The sequence below is a fragment of the Ambystoma mexicanum genome, chromosome 14, assembly GCF_040938575.1.
Source record: "Ambystoma mexicanum isolate Mex_15411 chromosome 14, UKY_AmexF1_1, whole genome shotgun sequence".
In the NCBI taxonomy this organism is placed as follows: domain Eukaryota; kingdom Metazoa; phylum Chordata; class Amphibia; order Caudata; family Ambystomatidae; genus Ambystoma; species Ambystoma mexicanum.
The window spans coordinates 321,425,171-321,450,099 of record NC_090940.1 but is presented as its reverse complement, the minus strand read 5'-3'; the positions used below and the strand labels follow the sequence as shown (position 1 = coordinate 321,450,099).

General features: G+C 43.9%; 1 protein-coding gene across 1 annotated transcript in view; it reads left to right on the top strand.

Annotated features, from left to right (window-relative positions):
• The window catches only part of PSMC1 (proteasome 26S subunit, ATPase 1), a 102,980-nt gene extending 79,616 nt beyond the window's left edge, over nt 1–23,364 (top strand). Inside the window, exons 10-11 of the mRNA XM_069637457.1 lie at nt 22,400–22,554; nt 22,989–23,364. Of these exons, the coding sequence (XP_069493558.1) occupies nt 22,400–22,554; nt 22,989–23,123 (290 nt within the window). The 3' untranslated portion in view covers nt 23,124–23,364. The remainder of the gene's footprint in view (nt 1–22,399; nt 22,555–22,988) is intronic.
• The last annotated feature ends 1,565 nt before the right edge of the window (nt 23,365–24,929 follow it).

Genomic DNA, 24,929 nt, shown 5'->3' with positions numbered 1-24,929 from the left:
TACTTAGCTACAGCTCACATCTTCCTCTTAAAATAAGCCTGACTGCTCTGTCATTCTATCACGGTCTCTGAGTAGTACAGACTGATATTAAGGGCCTGATTCATGGAAGCGTTTTTTCTGATGCTTGTTAATTTGCTTAGATTCACATGCTGTGCATATGGTCTGACATCCAGTGGTAACCGCAGAGTATTGCATCTTATCTTTCGGGGACTGAAAAAGGGTACATCGGCATAGGCGTTTCTGTAAAACTATCCCTATCTTGAAGTGTAGTGTACCCAAAACCTAGCACGCGCCGAGGTCCCTCAAATAGTTTTTTTCCACCCAGATAACTGGTCGCCCTATAGCAGAGCTCTTACATAAGAGACATTGTTTATCTTAAACCGACTTGTCGGTTATTCCCCCTTAAATCATTTCGATGGCAAAAAACAACTTCGACGAAGACTGCGGGGACTTGTCTACGGCTGTGGATTTCGGAGCCTAAGATCCAGCGGCTGAAGCATCCACGTGGCCGGGCCCTCTGGCCGGCCTTCAAAGTAGGGAGAGTGGGGTCGGGCTGGCCATATTTCTGTTATGTCTTTCCTCTTTCCCCCTCTTTACCCTCTAGGTCTGATGATCTTTCCTTTTTGCTATGGAAAGGACTCCTTTTGGGTTCTGCCCTAAGTGTAGGTTCAGATACCCGTGGAAGGACGAGCACAGGATGTGAAACTCCTGTCTTCCCTTAGATCACGACGAGAAAAGGTGTGCGCCTTGTAAACTCCTGGGGCCGCGTAGGGTATGTCGCAGGCGGAACCCTCTTCTCCCCCCACCGCCGAAAGTGACGGGGGCACCTCTGATGACTAAACGACCATTGCGGATGTGATAGACCTTGAGGCGGACACTGCCCGTCCCCGCCCCTTCAAGGCCTGACTCTAGTCGCGCTTCAAGGACAACACCCGGCGACAGGAGCGTACAAAGAACACATTACACTAAACACCCAACCCCTCCACCTATTTCGACAGGTACGTCGAAAAAGGTGAAGGCACCAGCATGGGCGCCGAAAATTTCGGTGGATTCCTCGGATCGTTCAGATCCAAAGCCTTCCCTGCATCCGCAGCAGCGTTTGACGACTGGGCATCCCAAAACAAACAAGGGCGCTACCCCTAAATCAAGTTTACAGGTCAAGGCGCAGAATTTCGACGCTCTGACGGTCCCGGTAGTCCCAAAAACTACTACTATGCCTCAAGTCGAAAAATCTACCGCCAGGCCCTGCGGTAGGCGGTAAATCTACCGATAGACCTTCGGAACCACTATCTCACGGCGATTCAGCGGAAATTGAACACAGTATCGCAAGGATTACTTTGGCGGATGGGCTTATACCTATTCCGTCGAAAAACATGGGGTAGGCCGCGTACAAATCTATAGATGCGCCATGGTGCCCCGATTCTCGCGAGAACTACAAGGACAGTCAAGAGCCTCTTTCCAACGCCCCGAGTGACACATTTCAGCGTCAAGGGGTGGAAGACTATGTTTTTCCACCCGTAGGCCCTTCTAGTTCCTCTAAGTGGACAAGGGAGAAATTTGAAAGGTGCATGGATCGTCTTGAAAAAATTATTTATTTTTCTGAACATCCGAAAAGATCTTGTGGAGAACCTAATCTTAAATCTGCATCACAGTTCCAAGAAGATCAGCCCTCAGTACCCGTCCATCATGAAGACGTTGTTCAAATGGATACTTATCAGGACATTTACAGTGAAGATGAAGAACCTTCCTTCCTGCAGACCTACAGTGAGGACCAGGTGGATGTCGTGGACAATTGGGAAGCAACCCACCAACTGGGGACGGACCCATGGACTCTTCCCCAACAAGATCAGGACACAGATGTTCTGTTCCTGGATTCTCCTCCGTCCACCCCGGCTCGCCAGGACTCACCTGTAGATGACCAAATGGCCTTCAATGCCGTGTCGGGGAAGGCAGCAGATCACTTTCAAATCACTACTCAAGAGGCGGTGCCTGAGCAGGACTTTGTAGAAGACATCTGAAGGAGAAACACCCCTCTAGCCAGGTCATTCCCCTTCTTAATTCTATTAAGAGAATATTGGCCCCCTCCCTGGTGTCACCAGCTCAGACCCGGGCAGTGAACCCAAGAGTAGAAAAGTTATTTCGGCCAGCTCCTTCAGACCCTCAATACATTAAAGGACGCGGTACCCCTGATTCCCTGGTAGTGACGAACACCCGGAAACTGGCAGGAGTACCCCTTGCTACGGGGGAAGCGCCTCCGGATGGAGAATCCAAGAGGTTGTATGCCTTAGGTAGGCGGGTTACCTCGGCTGCCGCATATACCACGCGCAAAGCGAATAACACTACGCTGCTGGCGAGTTATGCTGACACTTAATGGAACCTAGTACAGGAAGGTCTCCAGGAGGTCCCAGAGCCCATCAGGTCCAAGCTTCTCACTATTGTGGCCGAAGGCAGGCAGGTCGACCAGAATGTAATAAAGAACACTCTGCTGTCATGGCCACTGGGCAAGGGGCCAGTCCTTCCTCCTCCCCCGGGTCCAATTGGACCCAGTCCTGGTGCCTCTGGCGCCAGGCTCATGTAAAACTACCTACGTTCCAACCTGGTCGGAGTCTTCATCTTACCTACTCTGGGCGCCAGTTACACGGAACTCCGCCTCACTCCATTTCCTCCGCCGTAGCTTCACCCTGCAGCCGCGAATCTTCACCAAGCATCCGGAGGCCATTCTTCATTGTCGGTCTGCACCTATAAGGAAACAAAAAACAGAACAGGTTAGAACTCCAACACTTGGCCATACCATACAAAAGGCTAGTCTCCCCTTATAAAGACCAACTTACCTGTCACTGTTGAAACTCCATCAGCCTCCAGAGACCTCTGAACTCTTCTCGCCCCTATTCACTTCTCTGCACCTACGGGGATAGAAAGAGACATTGCAAGAGTTATTGACTAAATACAGACAGTCTGATTGGACAGTTGTTATAATAAACACTTACCTTCTAAGTGTTTTGGTCGCAGCTAATCTGGATCAACACTTCCACAGGCCAGTGAAGTAACTCGGTCCGCTCTATGCGCCCCTGCAGGACAGATAGCTCAATGTTTCAAAACAGGGGCAACACCCGTCTGTCGAACAACAGGCCCAGCAACCATCCAGAGGGGAAGGCAATTCCAAGAAGCCGAGTCAAGGGAGGGTTCCAACCGTGCTCCAACACCCCTGCGATGACCAGGTGAGCGTAACATCTGGACACGGCTGAAACAGGCAGGTCCCTGGCCCAGGGAACATTACTTAAGAGGCACGCTTGGCTTCGTACCTCAAGGTTTAAGCCTGAGACACAGGCCACTCTCATCAATAAACCCATTTAAGAAACTAACCCCTTTGGAAAGGTGGTCGATGAGGCCCTAGAAACAGCCAAAAAAGAGCATGAGACTCTTACGCCTCTGCAACAAATTACTCAAAGACCTTCCCCCCCAGAGGGGAGATAATTCTCGTTGGTCCTTTCGAGGGCAGTCCTGTGCAAGTCAAAACAACTATAGCACAGGAAACTTTAATGCTGGACAAACATCAGGAAGCCCTGCATACTACCCACCAAGGGGTCAGTGACACGGCAAAGCCAGAGGTAGAAGCCGCAGCCGCTGGTCAGAAATGACCATCAGATCCAGATCCCCTCTCATGTCACCCCAGTCGGGGGGCGCTTAACATCTTTCCTCATGGGAGGGGATGACTTCAGACCAGTGGGTCATAAAGACAGTCGCCCACGGTTACTGCATGGAATACACCCGACCTCCACAATTCAGACCACTGCGCTCACAGCGCCTCTCACCGGACCATCTGGAGATCCTGAATCAAGAGGTGGAAGTGCTGCCGGGAAAGGACGCCATAGAAGCCATCCCTATTCTTCAGGTAAACAAGGGTATTTATTCAGTGTACTTCCTTGCGCCCTGTTCTAGATCTGCGCCCAGCGAAAAAATTCATAAAACTTCAAGTTTTGCATGGTAACACTACAGGAGGTGATCCCACTGTTGAAACAGGGGGACTACATGGCAACATTGGACATGAAAGATGCATACTTTCATATTTCAGTGTTGCCAGCGCACAGGAAAATCTAAGGTTCATGATAGACGACAGGCATTACTAATTCAAAGTGCTGCCCTTCGGCATCGCCTCAGCGACAAGGGAATTACCAAGGTACTGGCAGTAGCGACAGCACACCCGCGCAGACTATCCATCCCGGTTTACCCTTACCTCGACAACTGGCTCATAACAGGGGACTCGTACGACACATGTTTTTTTAACACCCAAAGGACCGTAGACCTTCTGTTTAGTCTGGGATTCTCTATCAACAAGAAAAAATCCAGTCTACTCCCCAGTCAAGTAAAACAAATTCTGGGGACTCTAATCCGAACGAAGGACAGCCTCATCTTCCCGTCCAACGAGAGGGTTCAGAACATGCTTTTTCAGATCCCTCAATATGTAGTCTGTCGGGAGGTGACGGTGCGCAAAGCCATGCGTTTGCTAGGGATCATGGCGTCTTGCATATACTTGGTTCCCCAGACGCGGCTGCGCATGCGTCCCATGCAAGAGTGGCTCAACAGCCAATGGTAACTAACATAAAAAAACATTGCTGCAAAAAGAAAAATGCACTCAACACCTCGCCGAATGTGTTAAGTAGGTGGAGTACTTAACATTAACTGGGGTTTACTTGTACCCAATCTAACCCCTTGTTGGGACCATATTCATGCATGGTTCATATGTAAAATAGCCACATCTACCACAACAATTTCAGTGTGTGAATTATAGCATTTTTATATATATTCTTTTTTTAGTGCTCTGAATAATAAAACAACAATCAATAAAAAAGACAGTCTATTCAGTATTGGATTGTAACTCCAAATCGATTACATTATGAACATATATGGAGAAAGATACACATTTTTTTTTCTTTCATCATTTTTCAATCACATATTTTCACATAAATAGTGTGAAAAGGACAGAAGAAAACAAGAGAAATGTAAAAGGTGGAAACGTGGAAAACCACAACCCAGTGCTTAAAAAGGGGGAAGAGCAGTAGAGGATAACTTCTAATAGGAAGAGACAAAATAGAAATAAAATATAACCATAATATGGTCACAGTTCCATATATTCAAATTATGGAGAAAATCAACAGTCCTAGAATTTTCTAGTTGTTTTAAACATTTTTTTCCAGAACTTTTTTATGGTAAACCCCCACTGGGTTTGCCTACGCATGTAGGGGGAGCATGCGACATGGACATTTTCATGATACCTTCCAGGTTAGTTAATATATGCCAAACGAGTGGACAAAGTTCAAATGTTTTTTTGAAAAGATAGAGACTGGAAGCCGGGCCCCCTTATCCTTTTGCGTTTCGGTGGTTATATGTTCCCACCTTCATCGGGGAAGTTTCATGGTACCCTATTGGGAGAAAGAACACAAAAAAAACTAAGTTAAAGACTAAAAAAGTTGTGGTCTATTGGTAATGATGCAGGCTTGAGCATATATGTATTGTTGCAAAACAAGCTTGCTGCACAATTTAAAGCATAAAAGGTTCTGGAAAAAACACATAAATGTAGCAGAACCGCGTAGGGAGGAACAAATAGCCTTATCTATTCCTCGCCTATAGGGGTTGGGTCGAAACGATCTCCAGAAGTTAACGACTGGAAACTGTAGTGCTGATCTGTGCCGACTCATTGGCCCCGTAGCATAGCTGCCGGGAGACATCAGGCGAGTCTGGATCCACTAGGTATGGGTATCCAGATGCTGTGGTATACTGTTGAAACTGGAAGTCTGCGGGAGAAATGGTATATAAAATATATTCCATTTGCTGTTTGGAAAGGTGTTGTTTTAAATCATTTTACTGACTCGCAAAGATAGACATTTTGCATTTGTAACTGCGTGTCCACATTTTGGTGAATTTTGGGTTAAGTGAAATACGAAAAAAGGGGTGCACCTACCAGGAATGTTTTTAGACGAAGAAGGAGCTTAATCTATAAAGGATAGATTTGGCCGTCAGGCGTGTGTGATTGAATCCAAAATGAGTCCCGCCATGACGTTGGTCCAGTGTTACAGCGAAAAAGAAGCTGGATAAAGAGGAAGATAACAGGAAGAGAAGCCCATTGGCATTGGGGAGCGTGTCAGGCTGAGTGCCATAATCGTGTGCCTTAATATAAAACGCATGTGGTCTGTACAGTACACAGGAGAAGACAGATTAAAATGCCGAGCGCAAACAATACTGACCCTTCGTGTGAATCATCGAAGAGTTTACTGCAAAGCAAGCATCTGTGCAGGGCGCTGAGTCAGTCATTCAGATAGGCGAGGGGGAGCGTCTGTATCTAAGCTTCACTTCACCGAACCTGTTGCTAGGTAATAGTCGGGTCAATTGTCGGGTAACACGTCATCCGGAAATGTTGGGTTTGCCTAAGTTACTGCCAATCGTGGGTGGCGGTAGAACGTATACAGATCGGGGGTGGGGACCCAAAGTGCGGGCCTGATTGGTCTGTCATGGGGGGGGGTGTGTGAGCCTGATGTCGCTCTTGGCTGAGGAGGAACAAGCGATTTGTGGGAAGCATTACGGTGCGTAAACGATCGTATTGCTTTGCTCATGCAGGTGCATGTTTTTTATTATCATGTTGCTGTGTACCTGCTAAACCGGTATAGTGAGGAGAAAAAATGGAGAGATCCAGAAATATGATGCAAACAATCACACGATTACCGAGGTTTAAAATTAGCTATGAACGGAGAAATGTGATACTTAAACCACATGTGTATAGTTTCGGTAGCCTCAAGCCTCAACCAGGGATATATGAAGAAAGATAAATGTGAATATGAAGGCACAGAGTTAAGCGTGTTAGCAGCACGTGGGGCCACAAGTGTAATGCTGTCCACATGCCAAATTGGAATCAGAATGAAAAAAGGGATAGACACAGAATAGAGAACAAAGGCTCGGGCAGAGTCCTGTAGCAAGGTAAAAAGAGGTGACGCCTGGGACCAGATGGATTTAACAATGTCTACGAGAGAGTGAAACTACTGTTACGTATACCGGGGATCCTGTCACTCAAGGGAGTCAATTTTACCAGGAGGTATATTAGCTTGTTCAAAAAGACATGGGCTGGTGCAGTGTCTATTGTACTGTAAATTGTTCATTTAGGCCATTATCCCAACTATCCAGCCTGTGAATCCATCTATTCTCTAAACTCAAAAGGCGTTGCTGAGTTCCAGATCCATTCAGTAGCTTCTCGAGGACCCACCATAGTAGGTCTTCCGGGGTATGTTTTTGGTCAAGGTAATGCTGGACTAAGGGTGAGGTTATTTTCCTGCACCGTATTCGGGATCTGTGTTTGGAGATGCGGATGTTAATACTGCACATGGTCTGGCCGAACGTACCTTAGGCCACAGGGACACTCAATGCAGTAGACCACTTGTGTTGACTTGCAATTTGAAAAATGTCGAAATATTCAAGTTTTGCTCCCAAAAGTGAAGCTTAGCATCTTCTTAGTGTATTTACAGGCTACACAAGAGCCAAATGGTTGGTGACCTACAATGGGTCTCAAATTCCAAGGGCCCCCCCGTGTGGTTCTTTCAGTGAAACAGGAAGGAACCAAAAGGTCACAGATATTACGTGATCTTTTGAAAGCAAATCTAGGTTCCCTTTCTTCCGAAGTTAAGTTTGGCTAGAGGCCAATATTTCCGGATTATTTTTTTTTTTTTATGTCATATGTGTGAGGGCCATGTGTAAGTACATACGTCTTTCTAATGTCTTGATTGTTCTCTTGATGGTTCACCTGTGGTGTCAGAATAGACTCTCGACATGTGAACCTGGCTCGTTTTTTTGGATGTGGTTACTAATTTCTTAGGGTAACCTCTGTATCTCAAACGTGCACTTAGATCTGCCGCTTTTTTTGTAAAAATCCTCCAACTGTGTGCAATTTCTGCGCAAACGTAAACATTGACCATAAGGTAGATTCTCTTTCAAGTGTTGTGGGTGATTGCTAGAGAAATGCAACAGTGTATTACGATCTGATGGTTTCCTGTACAGATTACAACTCAATTTGCCTTCCTGATTTTTAAATCAAGGAAATGTATGGTTTGCCTGTCATACTCCATAGTGAATTGTATATCTGGATTGCAATCGTTTAGCCATGCAAAGAAATGTGCAGGTTCGCCCTGCACACCATCCCAAATAAAGATGATGTCATCAATAAAACAACGCCATTTTTTGATGTTCTGCTGCCATGGGTTGGATTAATTGGAGATGTATTTTTTCTCATAGGCAGCCATATACAAAATTGCCAAACTAGGAGCAAACGTAGCACCCATGACAGTGCCTTTAACTTGTAGATAGAATTGGTCACTAAAAGTAAAGAAGTTTTTACGCAAGACTATAGTCAAAAGTTCGATGATGAATGCTGGTGGTACTCGTGACTGCAAGTTTGTTGCCGTTAGGAAATCATATATGCAATCAATAGCAGCATCTTGTGGGATACATGTATAAAGCGCTTTTATATTCATTGTTACCAAAATTTGAGTGTCTGGATTATATTCTAGGTTTTCAAAGGTTTGTATGGTGTGTGTAGTGTCTCTAAGGTAGGAGTCCGTGTTGCCAATCATTGGTTTTAAAAATTCATCAATAAATTTGCAAAGTGGTTCCAACACGGACCCGCACCCTGAAACAATTGGGCGACCTGGTGGATTGGTCGCGTCTTTATGCATTTTAGGTAGTGCATAAAAGCATGGGGTACGTTCTTCTGATGTGGTGAGATAAGTGGACTCTTTTTTGGTGATCCGTCCTCTTTACAGAGCAAAATTAACTGTCTCAGAGATTTCGGTATTCAAATCCTTAGTTGGATCTTTACGTAGAAGCCAATAGCTGTCTCTGTCGCTCAGCAAAGTCCTGACCATAGTCTTGTACTGTTCAGATGACATAATAACAATTCCCCCGCCTTTATCTGCTGGTTTAATTACAATGTTGTTGTTACTGGCTAATTGGGTAAAGGTTTCTCTCTCTAGTTTAGAGCAATTGTGTCTAATTGGTGTTTTGTTATTGTTATTTCTCTGCACTAGTCTTTTATAATCCTTAAGTATGCATTTCTCAAAAGTGATTAAATCACTTTGTACCTGACTCTCAGTAGGACAGAAAGTGGACTAGGGGTGTAGGCCTGTATCTACTTCCTGTTCCGGTGGTTCTTTTTCTTGAAAGAAGGTCATAGTCGCACAGTGCGTAGGCACCGTCTGATCTCCATCTCAGTTTGATACCAATCAGTACCTGTGGTGGGTACAAAAGTCAGACCTTTGCTCAAAATTGAGGTTTGTGCTGGAATTAAATCAATATTAGCAAGGTTAAAGATGGGGAGATGTACATCCGGGTTGGTCTCTGATATTATCTGCGGCGGCGTCCTCCTCGGCGCCAGTATCCGTAAGGTGGCATTTGCCATGGTGGTTGTCCCCATCCGCCTCCTTGCCCACCTCTGCCTAAAAAAGGGGGAAAGGACAGGGGTATTAGGGGTTGTCCAAACTGGTTGTATACTACAGGCTGGTAGTTTTGACCTGAACTACTACCTGATGAGCTACTGCTCAAGCCTGAGAACGATACACACTTTTTTCTGCCTCCAGTCCGTTGATTAGACTGTGTCCCTGGTTTGTTGATAGAGTTTATGTAGTCTTCTGACGTATAAGGGTATAATGCTTCAGTTTTGAATTCTTTTATGTCTTTCTGCAACTTATTTTTTTTTTGCTTAATGTAGAGGTTTTGAAAATGTCAAATTGTTTTTCTATTTCCCGTAGTTGTTCCTCTGCATTTGTAATCACTGTACTATTTTTGAATTTTGTTTCTTCAGTATCTAATGTCTTTTGAATCTCTGAGGCAATCCAAAGAGCTGTAGAGATGGTCAAGACCATAAGGTCTTTACTACATTTTGTTGCTACATAGCTAAAGTTTGTAGTATATTCCTGATCAGTCAGGAATAGGACCGGTTTGTTTCTTACAATTAATCCTGCTGGTATGATACTAGCTCTCAGGTACACTCTAAGAAAGTGGCCATGAAGCTCTGTGCGGAATACTTTCTTTTTGAGTTTTAATAAGTCCTCGCTTGTGTTGTTATAGCCACTGCCTGTATTTTGGCCAGGTTGATCAAAAATGGATGGACCTCGGATTATTTTTAGGATTTGTTCTTTAGTGTAACTTAGAGTTGCACTCTCTGCCATAGTGTCAACAAAACAGCCCAGCACAAGGTCACGGCAGGCGACAGAGCGCACGCAGTTTATGGTGTTAATATAAAGCACCAGATGTGGATCAGAACCTTTCGTATTAGTCTAAACAGACAAATGTCTTGAGAAAAAAAGATAATTTTTTGGCCCACACTAACAGGTAATTGGTTGAGAAAAATGCATGTTGTTGGGTTCCCCCTAAACCAACTCAACCCGGTTGTCCTAAAACCTCTATCACAAACGAAGGAGTTGGCGTGCCCTTTGGGGAGTTTAAGACAGCAGCTGGGCACTTCAAATACTAACTAACATAAAAAACATTGCTGCAAAAAGAAAAATGCACTCAACACCTCGCCTAATGTGCTAAGTAGGTGGAGTACTCAACATTAACTGGGGTTTACTTGTACCCAATCTAACCCCTCGTTGGGACCATATTCATGCATGTTTCATATGTAAATAACCACATCTACCACAACAATTTCAGTGTGTGAATTATAGCATTTTTATATATATACTTTTTTAGTGCTCTGAATAATAAAACAACAATCAATAAAAAAAACAGTGTATTCAGTATTGGATTGTAACTCAAAAAATCGATTACATCATGAACATATATGGAGAAAGACACAAAATTGTTTTTCTTTCATCATTTTTCAATCACATATTTTCACATAAATAGTGTGAAAAGGACAGAAGAAAACAAGAGAAATGTAAAAGGTGGAAACGTGGAAAACCATAGTCCAGTAAAAAATGTTATTTAAAAAATAGATAGGCAATATAAAAAAAAATACTAGCACTATTTTTTTTTAAACTTCCTATGGAAAATTTTGAGCTATTCAAGCTCAAAATTCGCAAAAGCAAGCACATGGGCGCATCCATTTTGTGAAATGGATGCCCGCCTGTGCTGGCTTTTGCTTTTGCGGCACTAATGAAGCCAGCCAGCTGTAGTAAACAAAAGCTACCGCTGGGTGGCTTTTCCTTCATTGGTGCCGGGACTCGGAGGACCCGGACCAGAGACCAGAGCAGGAAAGCTGCAGCTAAATCTCGGTAAGTGCTATTTATTTTTTTTTAAAAATAAGCACTAGCTGTGGTTTTTTTTCTAAGTTTTCCGGGCTGGAGGAGCCCGGAAAACTTAGAAATAAAACCGCAGCTTTAAAAACGTTGTATTTATGTTTGCGGTCGCTTTTGAAGCGACCGCAAACATAAATACAACGTTGTTTGAAAACGCTGCGGTTTTTCTTTCCAAGTTTCTCAGGCTGCTCCGGCTCGGAGGAGCCTGAGAAACTCAGAAAGAAAAACCGCAGCGTTTTCAAACACAACCGTGTTGTGTTTCTGCCTGCTGTGGCTATCACTTTGGGTCTCCGGTGCTGAGCACCGGAGACCCAAAGTGATAGCCACAGCAGGCAGAAACGCAACACGGTTGTGTTTACATGCCGCAGTGTTTCTCCCTACAGCTGATTTCCCATTTGGGGCTCTCGGGCTCCCCACGGGGGGCCCGAGAGCCCCAAATGGAAAATGCTAAATGCTGCAGTGTTTCTCCCTAAATCTGCCTTCTCATTTGGGGCTCTCGGGGCCCCCCGTGAGGAGCCTGAGAGCCCCAAATGGGGAAGCAGATTTAGGCAGAAACACCCCCAGGGGAGCACCGGAGACCCAAAGTGAAAGCCAAGGCAGGCAGAAACACAACACGGTTCTGTTTGAAAACGCTGGCTTTTCCTTCATTAGTGCCGCAAAAGCCAGCACAGGCGGGCATCCATTTTACAAAATGGATGCGCCCATGTGCTTGCTTTTGCGAATTTTGAGCTTAAATAGCTGAAAATTTTCCATAGGAAGTTTAAAAAAAAATAGTGCTAGTATTATTTTTTTTATATTGCCCATCTATTTTTTAAATAACATTTTTTACTGGACTATCCCTTTAAAAAGGGGGAAGAGCAGTAGAGGATAACCTCTAATGGGGTCAGGTCAGCGGACAATGGGAATATCTCGCCAGCCCTCGTTCTCTCTCTGCAGTGGTGTTCAAGGGAAAACCTTATGAAGGGGAAAACCTCACCACCCCTGCAGTGGAATCCACTCTCACGACAGACGCATCTCTCACGGGGTGGGGGGGCCTCACCTGCTTCAGCAGACAGTGCATGGAGTGTGGTCCCCCCAAGTAGCGTCCAACCATATACTTACTGGAGCTATTAGCGGTGTTCAAGGCATTTCAGATGCAACTACAAGGAAAGACAGTGCTGGTTCTAAAAGACGGCACTAGAGCCATGTATTACCTGAACAAACAGGGGGGCACTCACTCTCCAGTGCTATCCAAGCTGTCCCAAAACATTTGGATGTGGGCTCTCAAACGCAATGTTTCTGTTGTCCCAACATGTTCCAGGGGAACTCAATCTTCTGGCAGGCGTGCTCAGCAGAGATTTCCCTCTGCCCATAGAATCCGAATGGTGTCTGCACAAAGACATTGTGTCTAACGTCTTCACAGAATGGGGCTTCCCAGAGATCGATCTTTTCGCGACCCAGGAGAATGCCCAATGCCAAGACTACGCCTCCAGGTACCCCCAGAACCGCTCCAAGGGGAACGGTCTCTGGATAACATGGTCAGGGAAATTTGTCTACGCTAAACACCCGCCCCCCCCCCCCCCCCGACTCCCCTTCTCAACAAGATAGTGCACAAGATGCACCTGGAACTGGTTACCATGGTACTGGTGGCCCCGCCAACCCTGGTTCGCTCATCTGATGGAAATGTCCCTCTCCCCACCAGTAAAACTACCCTGCCCGTACAACATGTCTCAGGACAGGCGGGAAACCCTACACCCATGCCCACAAACTCTGAACTTGGCAGCCTGGCTCCTGAGGTCATAGAGTTTGGACACCTACAGCTCCCTCAGAGGTGCATGGACATACTCAGGGAAGATAGGAAACCTAGCACCCGTTATTGCTATGCCAACAAATGGAAACGTTTTGTTATCTGGTGTAATACCAAGGTCGTCAATCCCAGCGATTGCTCACCCACCCACATTTTGCTATACCTAACCCATTTGTTGGACACAGGGTTGGTCTTCAATTCCCTGAAGGTTCATCTGGCTACTCTTTCAGCCTACACCACATCACAACAAAAGGTGTCGTGGTGGAAGATACCAGTGATTAAGGTCTTCATGGAAGTGGTTAAAAGAGTGTATCCTCCCATTTCTCACCCAGCTCCTGGATGGGATCTGAATGTGGTTTTAACAAGGCTCATGGAATCTCCCTTTGAGCCAATGCATAAAGCAAATCTAAAAGACCTTACTTATAAAACGGCCTTCCTAGTGGCTAAATCACTTCTATCAGAAGGGTTAGTGAACTACAGGCCCTTTCTGTTCTAGACCCCTTTGTTACAGTCCACAGGATAAGGTAGTTATTGGCACGCATCCCAGATTTGCGCCTTAATTCATCTCGAAGTTCCATGTGAACCAATCGATTGAACTACCTGCCTTTTTCCAGAATCCCACGATCATGGCCGAAAAATGCCTACACACACTAGATGTGCGTAGGGCAGTCATGTTTTATCTGGAAAGAACGAAACCACTGACATAAACCAATTTTTTGTTTCAGTGGCAGCTGGTAGAGAAAGGGGATCCTGTCTGTAAATCCGCTATCTCAAGGTGGATTGTCAAATGCATCACACTATGTTACACTCTTACAAAGAGAGAACTGCCCTTCAAGCCTAGAGCACATTCTACTCGGGACACTGGGGAATCCATAGCATTCATTGCAAATGTTCCCCTAGAGTCCATTTGCAAAGCGGCAACCTGGAGTTCTGTACACACCTTTACAAAACACTATTGCCTAGACACGCATTCTAGGTCTGATTCTCAGGTGGGACAAGCAGTACTAAGACATATTTTCTCTACTGTTCCTTCTCACAACCCACCTCCAACTCCGGGTACTGCTTGCTAGTCTATGCACAGCATGTGATTCTAAGCAGATTAACAAGCATCAGAAGACATGATTGTATCTGCTTAGATTCACATGCGCCCTCCCTCCCTTCAACCCCGCTCGGGGTGGAAGGAACATGGACGTCTTACTACTTTCTCTCTTCATGTACTCGCTCACAATAGCCTTGGGCTCCCTCATGGCAGAAAAAAATACAATCGGAGGGACATCGGCGCGTGAGGGCTTTTGGGTACACTACACGTCACAATAGGGATAGTGTTACAGACACGCCTATGCCGAAGTCCCCTTTCGGTCCCCGAAAGACAAGATGCTATACTCCGTGGTTACCACTGAATGTCGGACCATATGCACAGCATGTGAATCTAAGCAGATACAATCATCAGAAATGCTATTACAGTAAGTAATGCATGTCATAATGACACAATGCCATTAAGAGTTGGGGATCTACAAACCACTGGGATAGCTTACTAAAGTCTTATCTCCAAGTAGCACATTAGGAAAAATTCCTATAACATCATGCAACTCCAGCAGGTGAAAGAGGGATTTCCCCATGTATGGGACGGAGTCAATGGGTTACTCCATCAAATTCCAAACTACACCATTCAACATTCCACCAAACTGCACAATCATTAAGGTTGCACATCTAGTACCTCTGTAAGAAGTCCTAGCAGAGTTGCTAAAAATAAGGAGGATATTTAGAGGGATGCAACGAGAGAGTACAACACAGATTTATTCTCAGTATTTCCTAGTATTCAAGAAAGTCGCAGTGATGCAGCCACTGCTGGACATTTGGGCTATGAACAAGTTTTTCAAGGCAACACAATCAATGACCACCTTAGAAGAGGTAATTTCACTTTTTACAAAGGGTCGATTACATGACCCCATCGGACATCACAGGTGCAAAATTTCATATTTCCATGTACCGAAAGCATTGCAAACTTGTCATATTCAAGGTGGCCAACTGGCGCTATAGTTTACGGTTCTTCTTTTGGGATAACATTGCCAGCATGTGTGTTCACTAAGTGGTGACAGAGCATTAATTTATAGCCCTAGCTAGATACTGGCTAATAACGGAACAGTGCCCCAGTTACACATTTAAAAACACAATTCAGCTCCTGCATCAATTGGGCTTCTCAGTTAACATTCCCAAATAAAGCCTAATGCCCCAAAGACCAAAAAGTTCCCATGGGAAATAATAGGCAGAGAGGCAAAGGCATATCTCTCAAAGGATTGGGGGTTGGCCTTCCGGTAATTGTTCCCTTTTATCAGACATCTTGCATGATAACTGAGAAACGTTTTGATTATTTTGAATGTTGGCATCATGCTTTACCTGATATCACGTGCACAACTATACAAGACCTGTATAAGGATTACTCAATGTGCAACAGTCGCAGACTATAGGGGACTGGGAGGATCCTAGTGGTAAAGTCGAGCAAGGTCATGGAAACTGTGTAGTGCTGGAAACCAACAAATGTGTTGAAGGAACAACCTTTTCAAGTCCCTCGGTGCAAGTGACCATCGCAACTAACAGCTCCATGGTGGGTTGGAGACTCATTTACAGCAGCTCACAGCCCAACGGAATTGGGCAGCTCAACATGCTCCAGTGCACATACGTTTTCTTGAACGCAGTCCACAGGGTATTACTCTGTTCCCAGTCACTGCTTGCCAGCAAAACTGTGTTGATAGACAACACAAGAGCAATATTTTATCTAAACGGACAGTGAGGTACACTTTCACTGAGCTTGTCTCAAGTGGCTCAAATGGTTTGGCAATGGTGTATCCAAAGAGACATTTGGTTAATAAACAGAAACCTCACAAGGTAAGTCAGCCAGGAACACAAGTGGGAAATCCTCACAGAGGCACTCATGCTAATATTCAAAACACAGGGAATCCAGATACAGACGTGTTTGTAACAAATACAAACTACAACCACACCTTCGTCTTCAGATACTCTCAACTACGGTCTCTCTGGAATGCTATGTTGTTTTCATGGTCTGATATTTGCTTATGTTTTTCCTCCATCACCAAGCAAGGTGGTACGCAAAATGTTATGGAAAGGCCCAACAATAATACTGATTACACCGCAGCAGGACCGTCAATCCTACTCGCTGTACCAGACAATTACACAATTGTAAGAGAGGACAGAGTAGATGCCAGAGGCGGCGGAATCACCATTCTAGTCAAATCAAACCTAGACCTTAGATTAGCCACTTTGCATAAACTCTCATCTTGCGAACTACTGACCGCCAAAATACCTACTGACAACTCCATACCATAACAATCCAGCTACTATACAGACACCCTGGGCCTATTGGCACCTTCTGAGGTGATTTTAATCTTGGACTTTAGCGACCCTAACGATCTGCAAGCACTAACAATTGCCAATACAATGACAGAACAAGGCTTTAACCTAAGTCACCCAACCTACCCATAAGAAAAGCAGGACCCTTGATTGTGTAGCCAACCTTAATTGTAACACCTTAATTACTGCCATCACTCCCCAATCGGACAGATCACTACCTTCTGTCATTTACCCTGCCGGTAAACCTTCAAAAAATGTAACCAAACCTGACAGCACCTCCATGCCAGACAAGGAACAAACGTTACATCACGGTGGAGGCCATCCTACCACTTTTGATCCCTACGCTAAATGCATCCGAGGATATCACTAACCCCAACAAATTAGTTGAGATACACAACTCCTCTATGACCAAAGCTCTGGACACCATTGCCCCCCCCTTAAATTGCGTAAAGGTAACCGAAGAGCGCACATGAACACTTGGTTCACTCCTGAATTAAAAAATATACATGCGGAAAAAAGAAAGTTGGAATCTTTATGGAAGCTCATCCCTTCTGCTGGGAACAAAACGAATCTAAGGAATATATCTGCAAAATAAAATTCAAGGAAGAAATGCTGAGTACTAAACGGGAATCATACAATAATAGAATCAATCAGGCCAGTTCTAGCACTAAAGAGCTATTTGTGATCCTTAAAGAGATTGAGACGCCCATCACCCCGGTAGACCCATGCTTAAAGGACCAACTCTGGTTTACGAACATTCAGAATGCTCTCACCAACTCTACAAACTAAAATTGCTGAAAAATGAAAAATGTAGGTAACCCCCACCATAACATAAAACCTAATACCAAACCATCCTACGACTTTAAATTTTCCAAAATCTCTGCCTTGGAGGTACAAACAATCATTACCTCTCTCAAACCGACGCGATGTCAAGGTGATAGTTGCCCGGCGCAAATAATTAAAGATGCTGCTAGAGACCTAGCACCCTTCATATCCAAACTAATCAACGCTTCATTTACCGCGGGTATAGTCCCCAGTGACCTAAAGAAATCGTGAGTTCTACCATTACTTAAAAAACAATCTCTGGACCCAACCATCCACACAAACTATGGGCCAATTACGACAGTCCCTTTCTTATTGAAGATTCTGGACAGAGTAGCTTATCTACAGATCCAAGAATATCTAGAGACTAAACACCTCCTAGGGACTCGCCAATCGGGATTTAGAACTCAACATGGGACCGAAATGGCGCTGATCTACTTAAAAGCTCAGATTGATGAACTGAAGGACAATGGGGAAAAAGGCCCTACTACTTTATTGGACCTATCGGTGGTGTTCGATCTGGTTGACCATAAAGTACTATGCAACCACCTCGCTACTGCTGCCCACTTCTCCCCTAACGCCATTACTTGGATACAATTGTTTCTAAATAACAGGACTATGAGAGTCTTCTCCCCTTCAGCAGCAGCCAACCCTATTCCTATCACATGTGGAGTCCCCCAAGGCTCCTGTGTATCACCTACTATGTACAACATCTTCACGAAGCCCTTGTTTGATAAATTGGACCGTCTGGGTGTCACCTACTCTAACTACGCAGATGACGCCCAGATCCTCCTCCCTCTATCAGGTTCTTATGAGGTGAATACAATTGACCTCATCATTCAGGCATGGATGGCCACACAAAGCCTCTGCCTGCATGATGACAAAACTGAATTGCTGATTGTAGGATCCATAGTGAACCTAACAAAACTGAACTCAGACTACACTTCTTTCAATATCGATGGAAACAAAATCCTAGTGGCCGAAGAGGTAAAAACTCTAGGTTTTTATTTCAATTCCTCATTGAATCTACATAAACAAGTGAACACTACGGCCTCAGCCACAGCATATACAGGGAAACTAATCCGGGCATGCAAACCTCTACTCTCCAAGGAAAGCTGCATTACACTTGCCAGGGCATTAATACTGTCCCAGCTGAATTACCGCAATGAGCTTTATTTGGGAGCCAGCAAATATGTGCTCAATAAACTACAAACGCTGCAAAATAATGCTCTTAGATCCGTGTTGAGTATCCCAAGGAGAGCTCACATATCAGAAACAAGCAGACAATACAATGGCTCTCGATCAAGGACAAGATCCAACTCAAAACTATGTCAATCACCTACAAAGCACTGAATAACGCGGCACCCTTTTACTTAACAGAAAAGTTCAATTTAAAATCATCTACCCGAGTCACCAGGTCAACAAACGCACTTGCTTGATAGTCCCTAGACATAAATTACAAATATCTGGGGTGATTAGTTTTCCAGTCATGCCTGCTCAGTTTTGGAACTCGCTCCCTCTCCCCTTGAAAACAATGAAGTATTTTGCACATTTCAGAAGTAACTCCATCAAATGGCTAACTGAGTAGTATCAACTTCAATCATACTCTTTTTATACCAGTCCACCTCTGAACAGCTATCCTCGAACCTATGACTGTACAGCTTGGGTAACTCAATGTCTTCAGTATTGCACATGTCTTTTAATGCTGTGATTTGTTTGTCATACTTCTGCAACTCTATATTACATATCCTCTGTACACCTGTAACTCTTGCAACTGTCGAATGCGCCCAGAAACCTCCGGGTTAAGGTGCGCTATAGAAATAAATAAAACAAACCAAATTTGGCACAGCAGACATGGTACCTTCACCTACAATAAAGTCACAATCTATGAACTTGTCAGCATGGCTCCTGAATTCCTAGAGTTCGGACACGTGCAACTCCCTCGTTAATGCATGAACATTCTGAGGGACACGAGCAAACCAAGCACACAAACGTCTTACTACAATAAATTGAAGCATTTGTTGTTTTGGTCTACAAAACACTTCGTAGGCAAGATTTCTCTTTTAGGTAACGTTCTCTCCATATTCTATGGACCCTTAATCCTTTTACTTTTTGTTGACCCTATAATGACTTTTTACTGAGGAGTGAAGCCTTCTGTTTGACTTCACTGGCTTTTTTGCTCTTATGTAGAAACTGACTAGTCCTTCAGACTGTCAGTATTGAGAAACTGTTTCCTTTTTGTCTTTGGTAACTTTTTAACATTGTCCACAGCATCTTATAATGCAGTGCAATGGGGGTTACTTTTATATCACCCTAGTCTTTTAGCTAGGCGATTTCTTTGGTTACTTTTAAATATGCCTAAAAACAGCTGGGGTTGCATATATTCACATTAAATTACGTTAATGAAGCAGCCTATCTGTATCTATAGTGTGGCAACACGTGTTCTATCTCGGGTTGTATTTTGCAATATTGATTAATAGCGGCGGGCAGCTGGTTATTCAGTATTGACTGGCGGGCACTGCACAATGGTGTTTAAGAGGTTGCACATGTAAGCTAGTGCGTTATCAGCAAGATACGGGCAGTGCCTGCTGTATATGTATTCAGCTTTTGTGTAGAATAGAATATGGCTCGAGTGTGGCTAATGCAGATTAAGATGGTGTGCTGCTTTACAGACTCCCCTTTAAAGCAATAGCAAGTCTGCCATCCACTGCCATGTGTATGGTCGAGAAACAGGAGGCGCTGGGAAGGCTTGTTGAGCAGGAACTTTCCACTGTGCAACACAGCCCACAGAATGATTGTAGCGTGAATGTACCTACTGAGGGATGCAATGACCCTTTTAGACTGTAAGTTCAACTCCGTATGGAACACCATGAGGAAGTCAGAGCGAGCTTAATATACTTCTATATTCTGCCGTTTGCGTTATTACATATTGGTTTGGTGTATTGTTGCAGGTAGCGTTGCAAGAGCAGCTATTCGCATTCAGTTGAAGCTGCTTCTATATACCACAATGAAAAGAATTGGTGATTATTTCAAGGAAACACATGAGGAGGTGTAACTAGGGTGGCCTCCTGAAATCACGCTAGGTTTTAGAAATCCATCTTAACAACGCTGGCAGTCTTACAGACTGTAAATCGCAAGGTGCTGCTTATTTTATCTGTTAGAATTGGGATCAGTGTACACCTCTGTAAGTACATTTTGCAGTATTGGGAATGTACATCACCTCACAGCACAAAGGTGCATGGTGCAGTTGGGTACCATTGGTTAATGGCTTCTTGGTAGGGTTCAATAGAATGAATCCACCAGTGGCTATAATGGCTACTTTCTAGGACCTGAATACTATGCTGCGTAGGATAATGCTCTCACCGTTCGTTTCAACCAATTCATAAATGTTCTCTTAAGCATATTGCTTTAAGGTGGCCTTCCCCGCTGCTGCAACTTATATAAAAAGAATGAACAAACTGCACGCTTTGCCTGTAGAAGAAGCATTTGTGGCTATAAACTAAAGACTAAGTGGTGCTCAGGGTACATCCGTGTTTAGCATCAAGTACTTTTCAAAATGTCATCCAAACCAATATATTGAGTTAGCGATTTTCTTCCAGAAGTCAGAATGCCAAGCTGCAAAGTCATTACGCTTCATGTTCGCAGAGCAGTTATGTTTTGTATGGACCGAACAACAGGCACATGCAAAAGTATATTTTAGTCTTGTTGGCTGAAGGTCAGGAGAGCAGCCCTGTCAGTAAGGCAGCATAGCCATGTGGATTGCGTGTTGCATCTAGGAATGCTACAGAATAGCCAATAAAAGGCCCACTCTACAAGAGGCACAGAGACTACAGACTGTTTCAAAATCGAAGTCTATGCCTACTTTTCTCAAAGCATTACTATATAGACCATCAAACAAGAGCAGATGCACAAGTGGCACAGGCAGTTTTGCAAAAGGTATTTGTAGTAGTGCCACCTGCGCACCCACCACCAACAGCACATAGTTCCACATACCACCAACAGCACCTACTTCCACGTACCACCAACAGCACCTACTTCCATATACCACCAACAGCACATACTTCCACACATCTATGTATAGCACGTGAATCTAAGAAGTTCATAAGCCCTAAAATACACATTACTTACCCAGTGATTGTCTTTCTGGTGCTTGTATCTGTTTTTGGGTGCACCCGTGAGCAAAATTAAGGCAAACGTTCTTCAAAACTACAAATACAATGCTCTTGCCACATTTCAGGGAAAACAAACAATCTGAGAGCATAGGCGCCAAGAGATACTATCTGGACCGGCACATGCAAAATTGATATAGTGTGAAGGGAACACCACTATCTACACCTACTTGTGGAGAAACCAGCTGTAATATTCTGGACATGTGACTCTTAATCGATATAAGCACCAGAAAGACTATTACTGGGCAAGTAACATTGTATCATGTGCAGGGGTGTAACTTGGTCATTGTTATTGGGGCGGAATGGCAAATAAGTCTGGGGGTTTCCAGCAAGCAATGCAGCGCACCCAACCAAATATTGCTTCCCAGGGTTCTTTGTAAGTACTATTAGAGCAACTGTGTACAGGGAGTATTATTGCCATAATCATGCAAAATTGTCCTGATGATGCAAACAATGCCCCTGTAACGCAAAGCACCCCAAAGTGCAGCTAATTGTCAAGTTTGTACGGTCTCTGTACCACTATTAATTAGATGGGGGGGGGGGGGCACGTTCAGCCTGGTGGCACTGAGGCCACAGTGTTCTGATCAACGCATGATGGATCTCCTTCAGTCATGTGGCATGTTGCATTGCAGTGCAGGTAAATGTGCCGCGTCTGACAGCAGAGATGAAGACCTGAGTGATCCAAGAAAAAATCGATTGAGTGTAACCTTTGCAGGGGTGTCTCACCACTCGAACCTCCCTGGAAGTTATGCCTGTGCTCATATATCTATCTAATTTTTATAACATTTGAACAGTCTGGCCTAAGAGAAAAAATTTCTTTTTTTTCTTCTGCATTTTGCTTTTGAATCTTGCATTTCAGTGGCAGATGACATTTTCTGCAGAGCCTCGGGTGATTGTTATTTCGATTACACACTTGTTGAAATTATGAGGACATATTTGGAATTGTTGCAGCAAAATATGTTGAATTCTATCTACAGGGCGTATTGACCGAAAGATCGAGTTCCCTTTGCCAGATGAAAAGACTAAGAAACGCATCTTCCAAATCCACACAAGCCGAATGACTTTGGCCCTGGATGTTACATTAGATGAGCTTATAATGGCTAAAGATGACTTGTCTGGAGCAGATATTAAGGTTGGTGCAATTCAGGTGATATAGAATGTAACACATTCATGAAAGGCAGACATGGTCACAAGCACTGACACTTGCTGGGGAATTGAACTACTGGATGCATTCATTTGAGCCTTACATTTTTTAAAGCGTTACAAGATGCAGACAAAACACACATATTCTAGGCGAGTGTAGTATTTTTCAATATTAAACGTCACACTTCCGGAATTGCAGAGGAGATATTTTTTTGAGTAGTATCAGTAATTTGGGGATGTCTGGTGAGAGTTTTGAGTTGATAAATGGACGTAATGTCTATCCACCCACGGTTTGTGCGGGTTTGTCTGTGTAACCAACACACAAGAATGTTTGTTTCCCTTTTCCTGCTTACAGAAACTGCACACATTTTGATTCTGAAAAGTCTGTAACTTGCACTCTAATGCCTGGGTTTATCTTTTCAGGCAATTTGCACAGAGGCAGGATTGATGGCTTTGAGGGAACGACGAATGAAAGTGACTAATGAGGACTTCAAAAAATCAAAAGAAAATGTTCTTTATAAGAAACAAGAAGGGACACCTGAAGGGCTGTATCTGTAAATCTGTCTGTTTGAAGAGTTTCTTTTGGCGTAAAGAGGAAGACAGTTATTTTGGTCTTGGAGCTCAATATAACATTTGTTTCTTTCCTTTTGGAACCGGAATGTCCCAGGCTCTGGTGGGGTCCAGCAGTCTGTGTGCTTGAAAAGGAATATTTGCCAATATGACATTGTTTTACTGTGGATTCCATTAATTGTACATTTGATAGACAATATACTTAAAAATAAAAATGAGCAATATTTAACACTGTTTGCTTTTGAACGGCCATACTTTTATCTGAGAATTATTTTATTTACGGTATTTTACTAAAAAGTCTATTCTTCTTTTTTTCTATTGTTCACAAGTAGTTCAAATGGTCTGCCAGAGAAGATGGTGTAAAATGAAGGGCTAGATTATACCCCTGGTGCTTTGTCAGATTTTGGCTATCTACCGGTTACTGAACTTGAAAAGTTGATGAGGTATTTCATAGGCCTCTTGTGATTCCCTAACATTCAGAAGTAACTTAGTTTGTTACATTTTATATTTTATAGCTTGGTAGGCAAACGTCACACAGTTAACCTTCATTTTGCCATTGGCATTTAGATTTAAGGCTTTGCAGTAAAAAGGACAGATAAGAACTGTTGAGCCGAGTGTCCCACTTCTAGTCTGTGTAATTGCTGCAGCAACTGCTTGGAAGTATGTCAAATGTCTAAGTGTTAGTGTAATTTTATGTTGGAGCATTTGCTAAAGGAGAAAGTGATGGGTGGAAATGAAAAAGCTAATACTTAAAAGTTGAACTTCCTTTTGGAAAGCATTACATGACATTGTTTTTTGCAAATAACTTTTTATTGATCAACACATAGAGCAGATGTAATCCACCACAAACATTACGCAACTTGTATCGTCTTCCTTTCCAGAAAATAAAGTACAATTAACCAGTTACCTTTAGTACCAATCCCACTGAAGTTAAATGTTATATCACTGTAATTCTCAAATATTCACAGAAGTAAATAAAGGTGAAAAGTAACGCTGCCTATATCTTAAACAGGCTCTAGCTCCCAACCTCTCTCGGCCTCTTCCATTACTAACTGAACATGTATTCCACCATCCTCCGAAGTGGGTCAACCAAAAGCACCCCCAAACCTCTTCTCGATACACAAACTTTGTAACTTGCATAAAGTGGACTTCTCGATACACAAACTTTGTAACTTGCATAAAATGGACTTCTTGACATCTGACATTCAGTCCTCGAACTGTCCACAAAAGTTCTTGCTGCATTCCCCTGTAAACACATTTTTTTACCATAATGGGGAGGAAGGATAACTCAGGGGCAACATGGTTGTCTTGGAAGCAAGACAACGCAGCACAACACAGGCATGCCTGTCCCATTCTTTCATTCAGTTGAACCTGACATGAAGTATTGAGTATCAGCGGCCTGGCCGTGTCATTTCTGGAGAATGTTGATCCACCCGCTCTTAGAGACCCAATTCTCTGTATATTGCTGGTCCAGTTAATCTGCAGCTTCACAGCAGGCGGGCCACCCCTTACCGCTCCATACAATTCCAGAATAGCGTTTCCACCTCTCATCAACCATGCGCTTCACTGAATTTAAAAGGGAGTGGAGGTGGGTCAGGACACCACAAAATGGTCACTCTGGTATCTCCAATTTTCCAAATCGAATCGGGTCACTGATCAGTCCGCTTATCATGATTTTCACACTGGTGATGTCTCGCAGCCTCGGGACTGCGGAGAAGATTGGTTGTGACTTCAGAGCTAAGAGCGAAAATGGAAGACTAGTGCAACCATCTTCAGCTGTGTTCGCTCCTACCC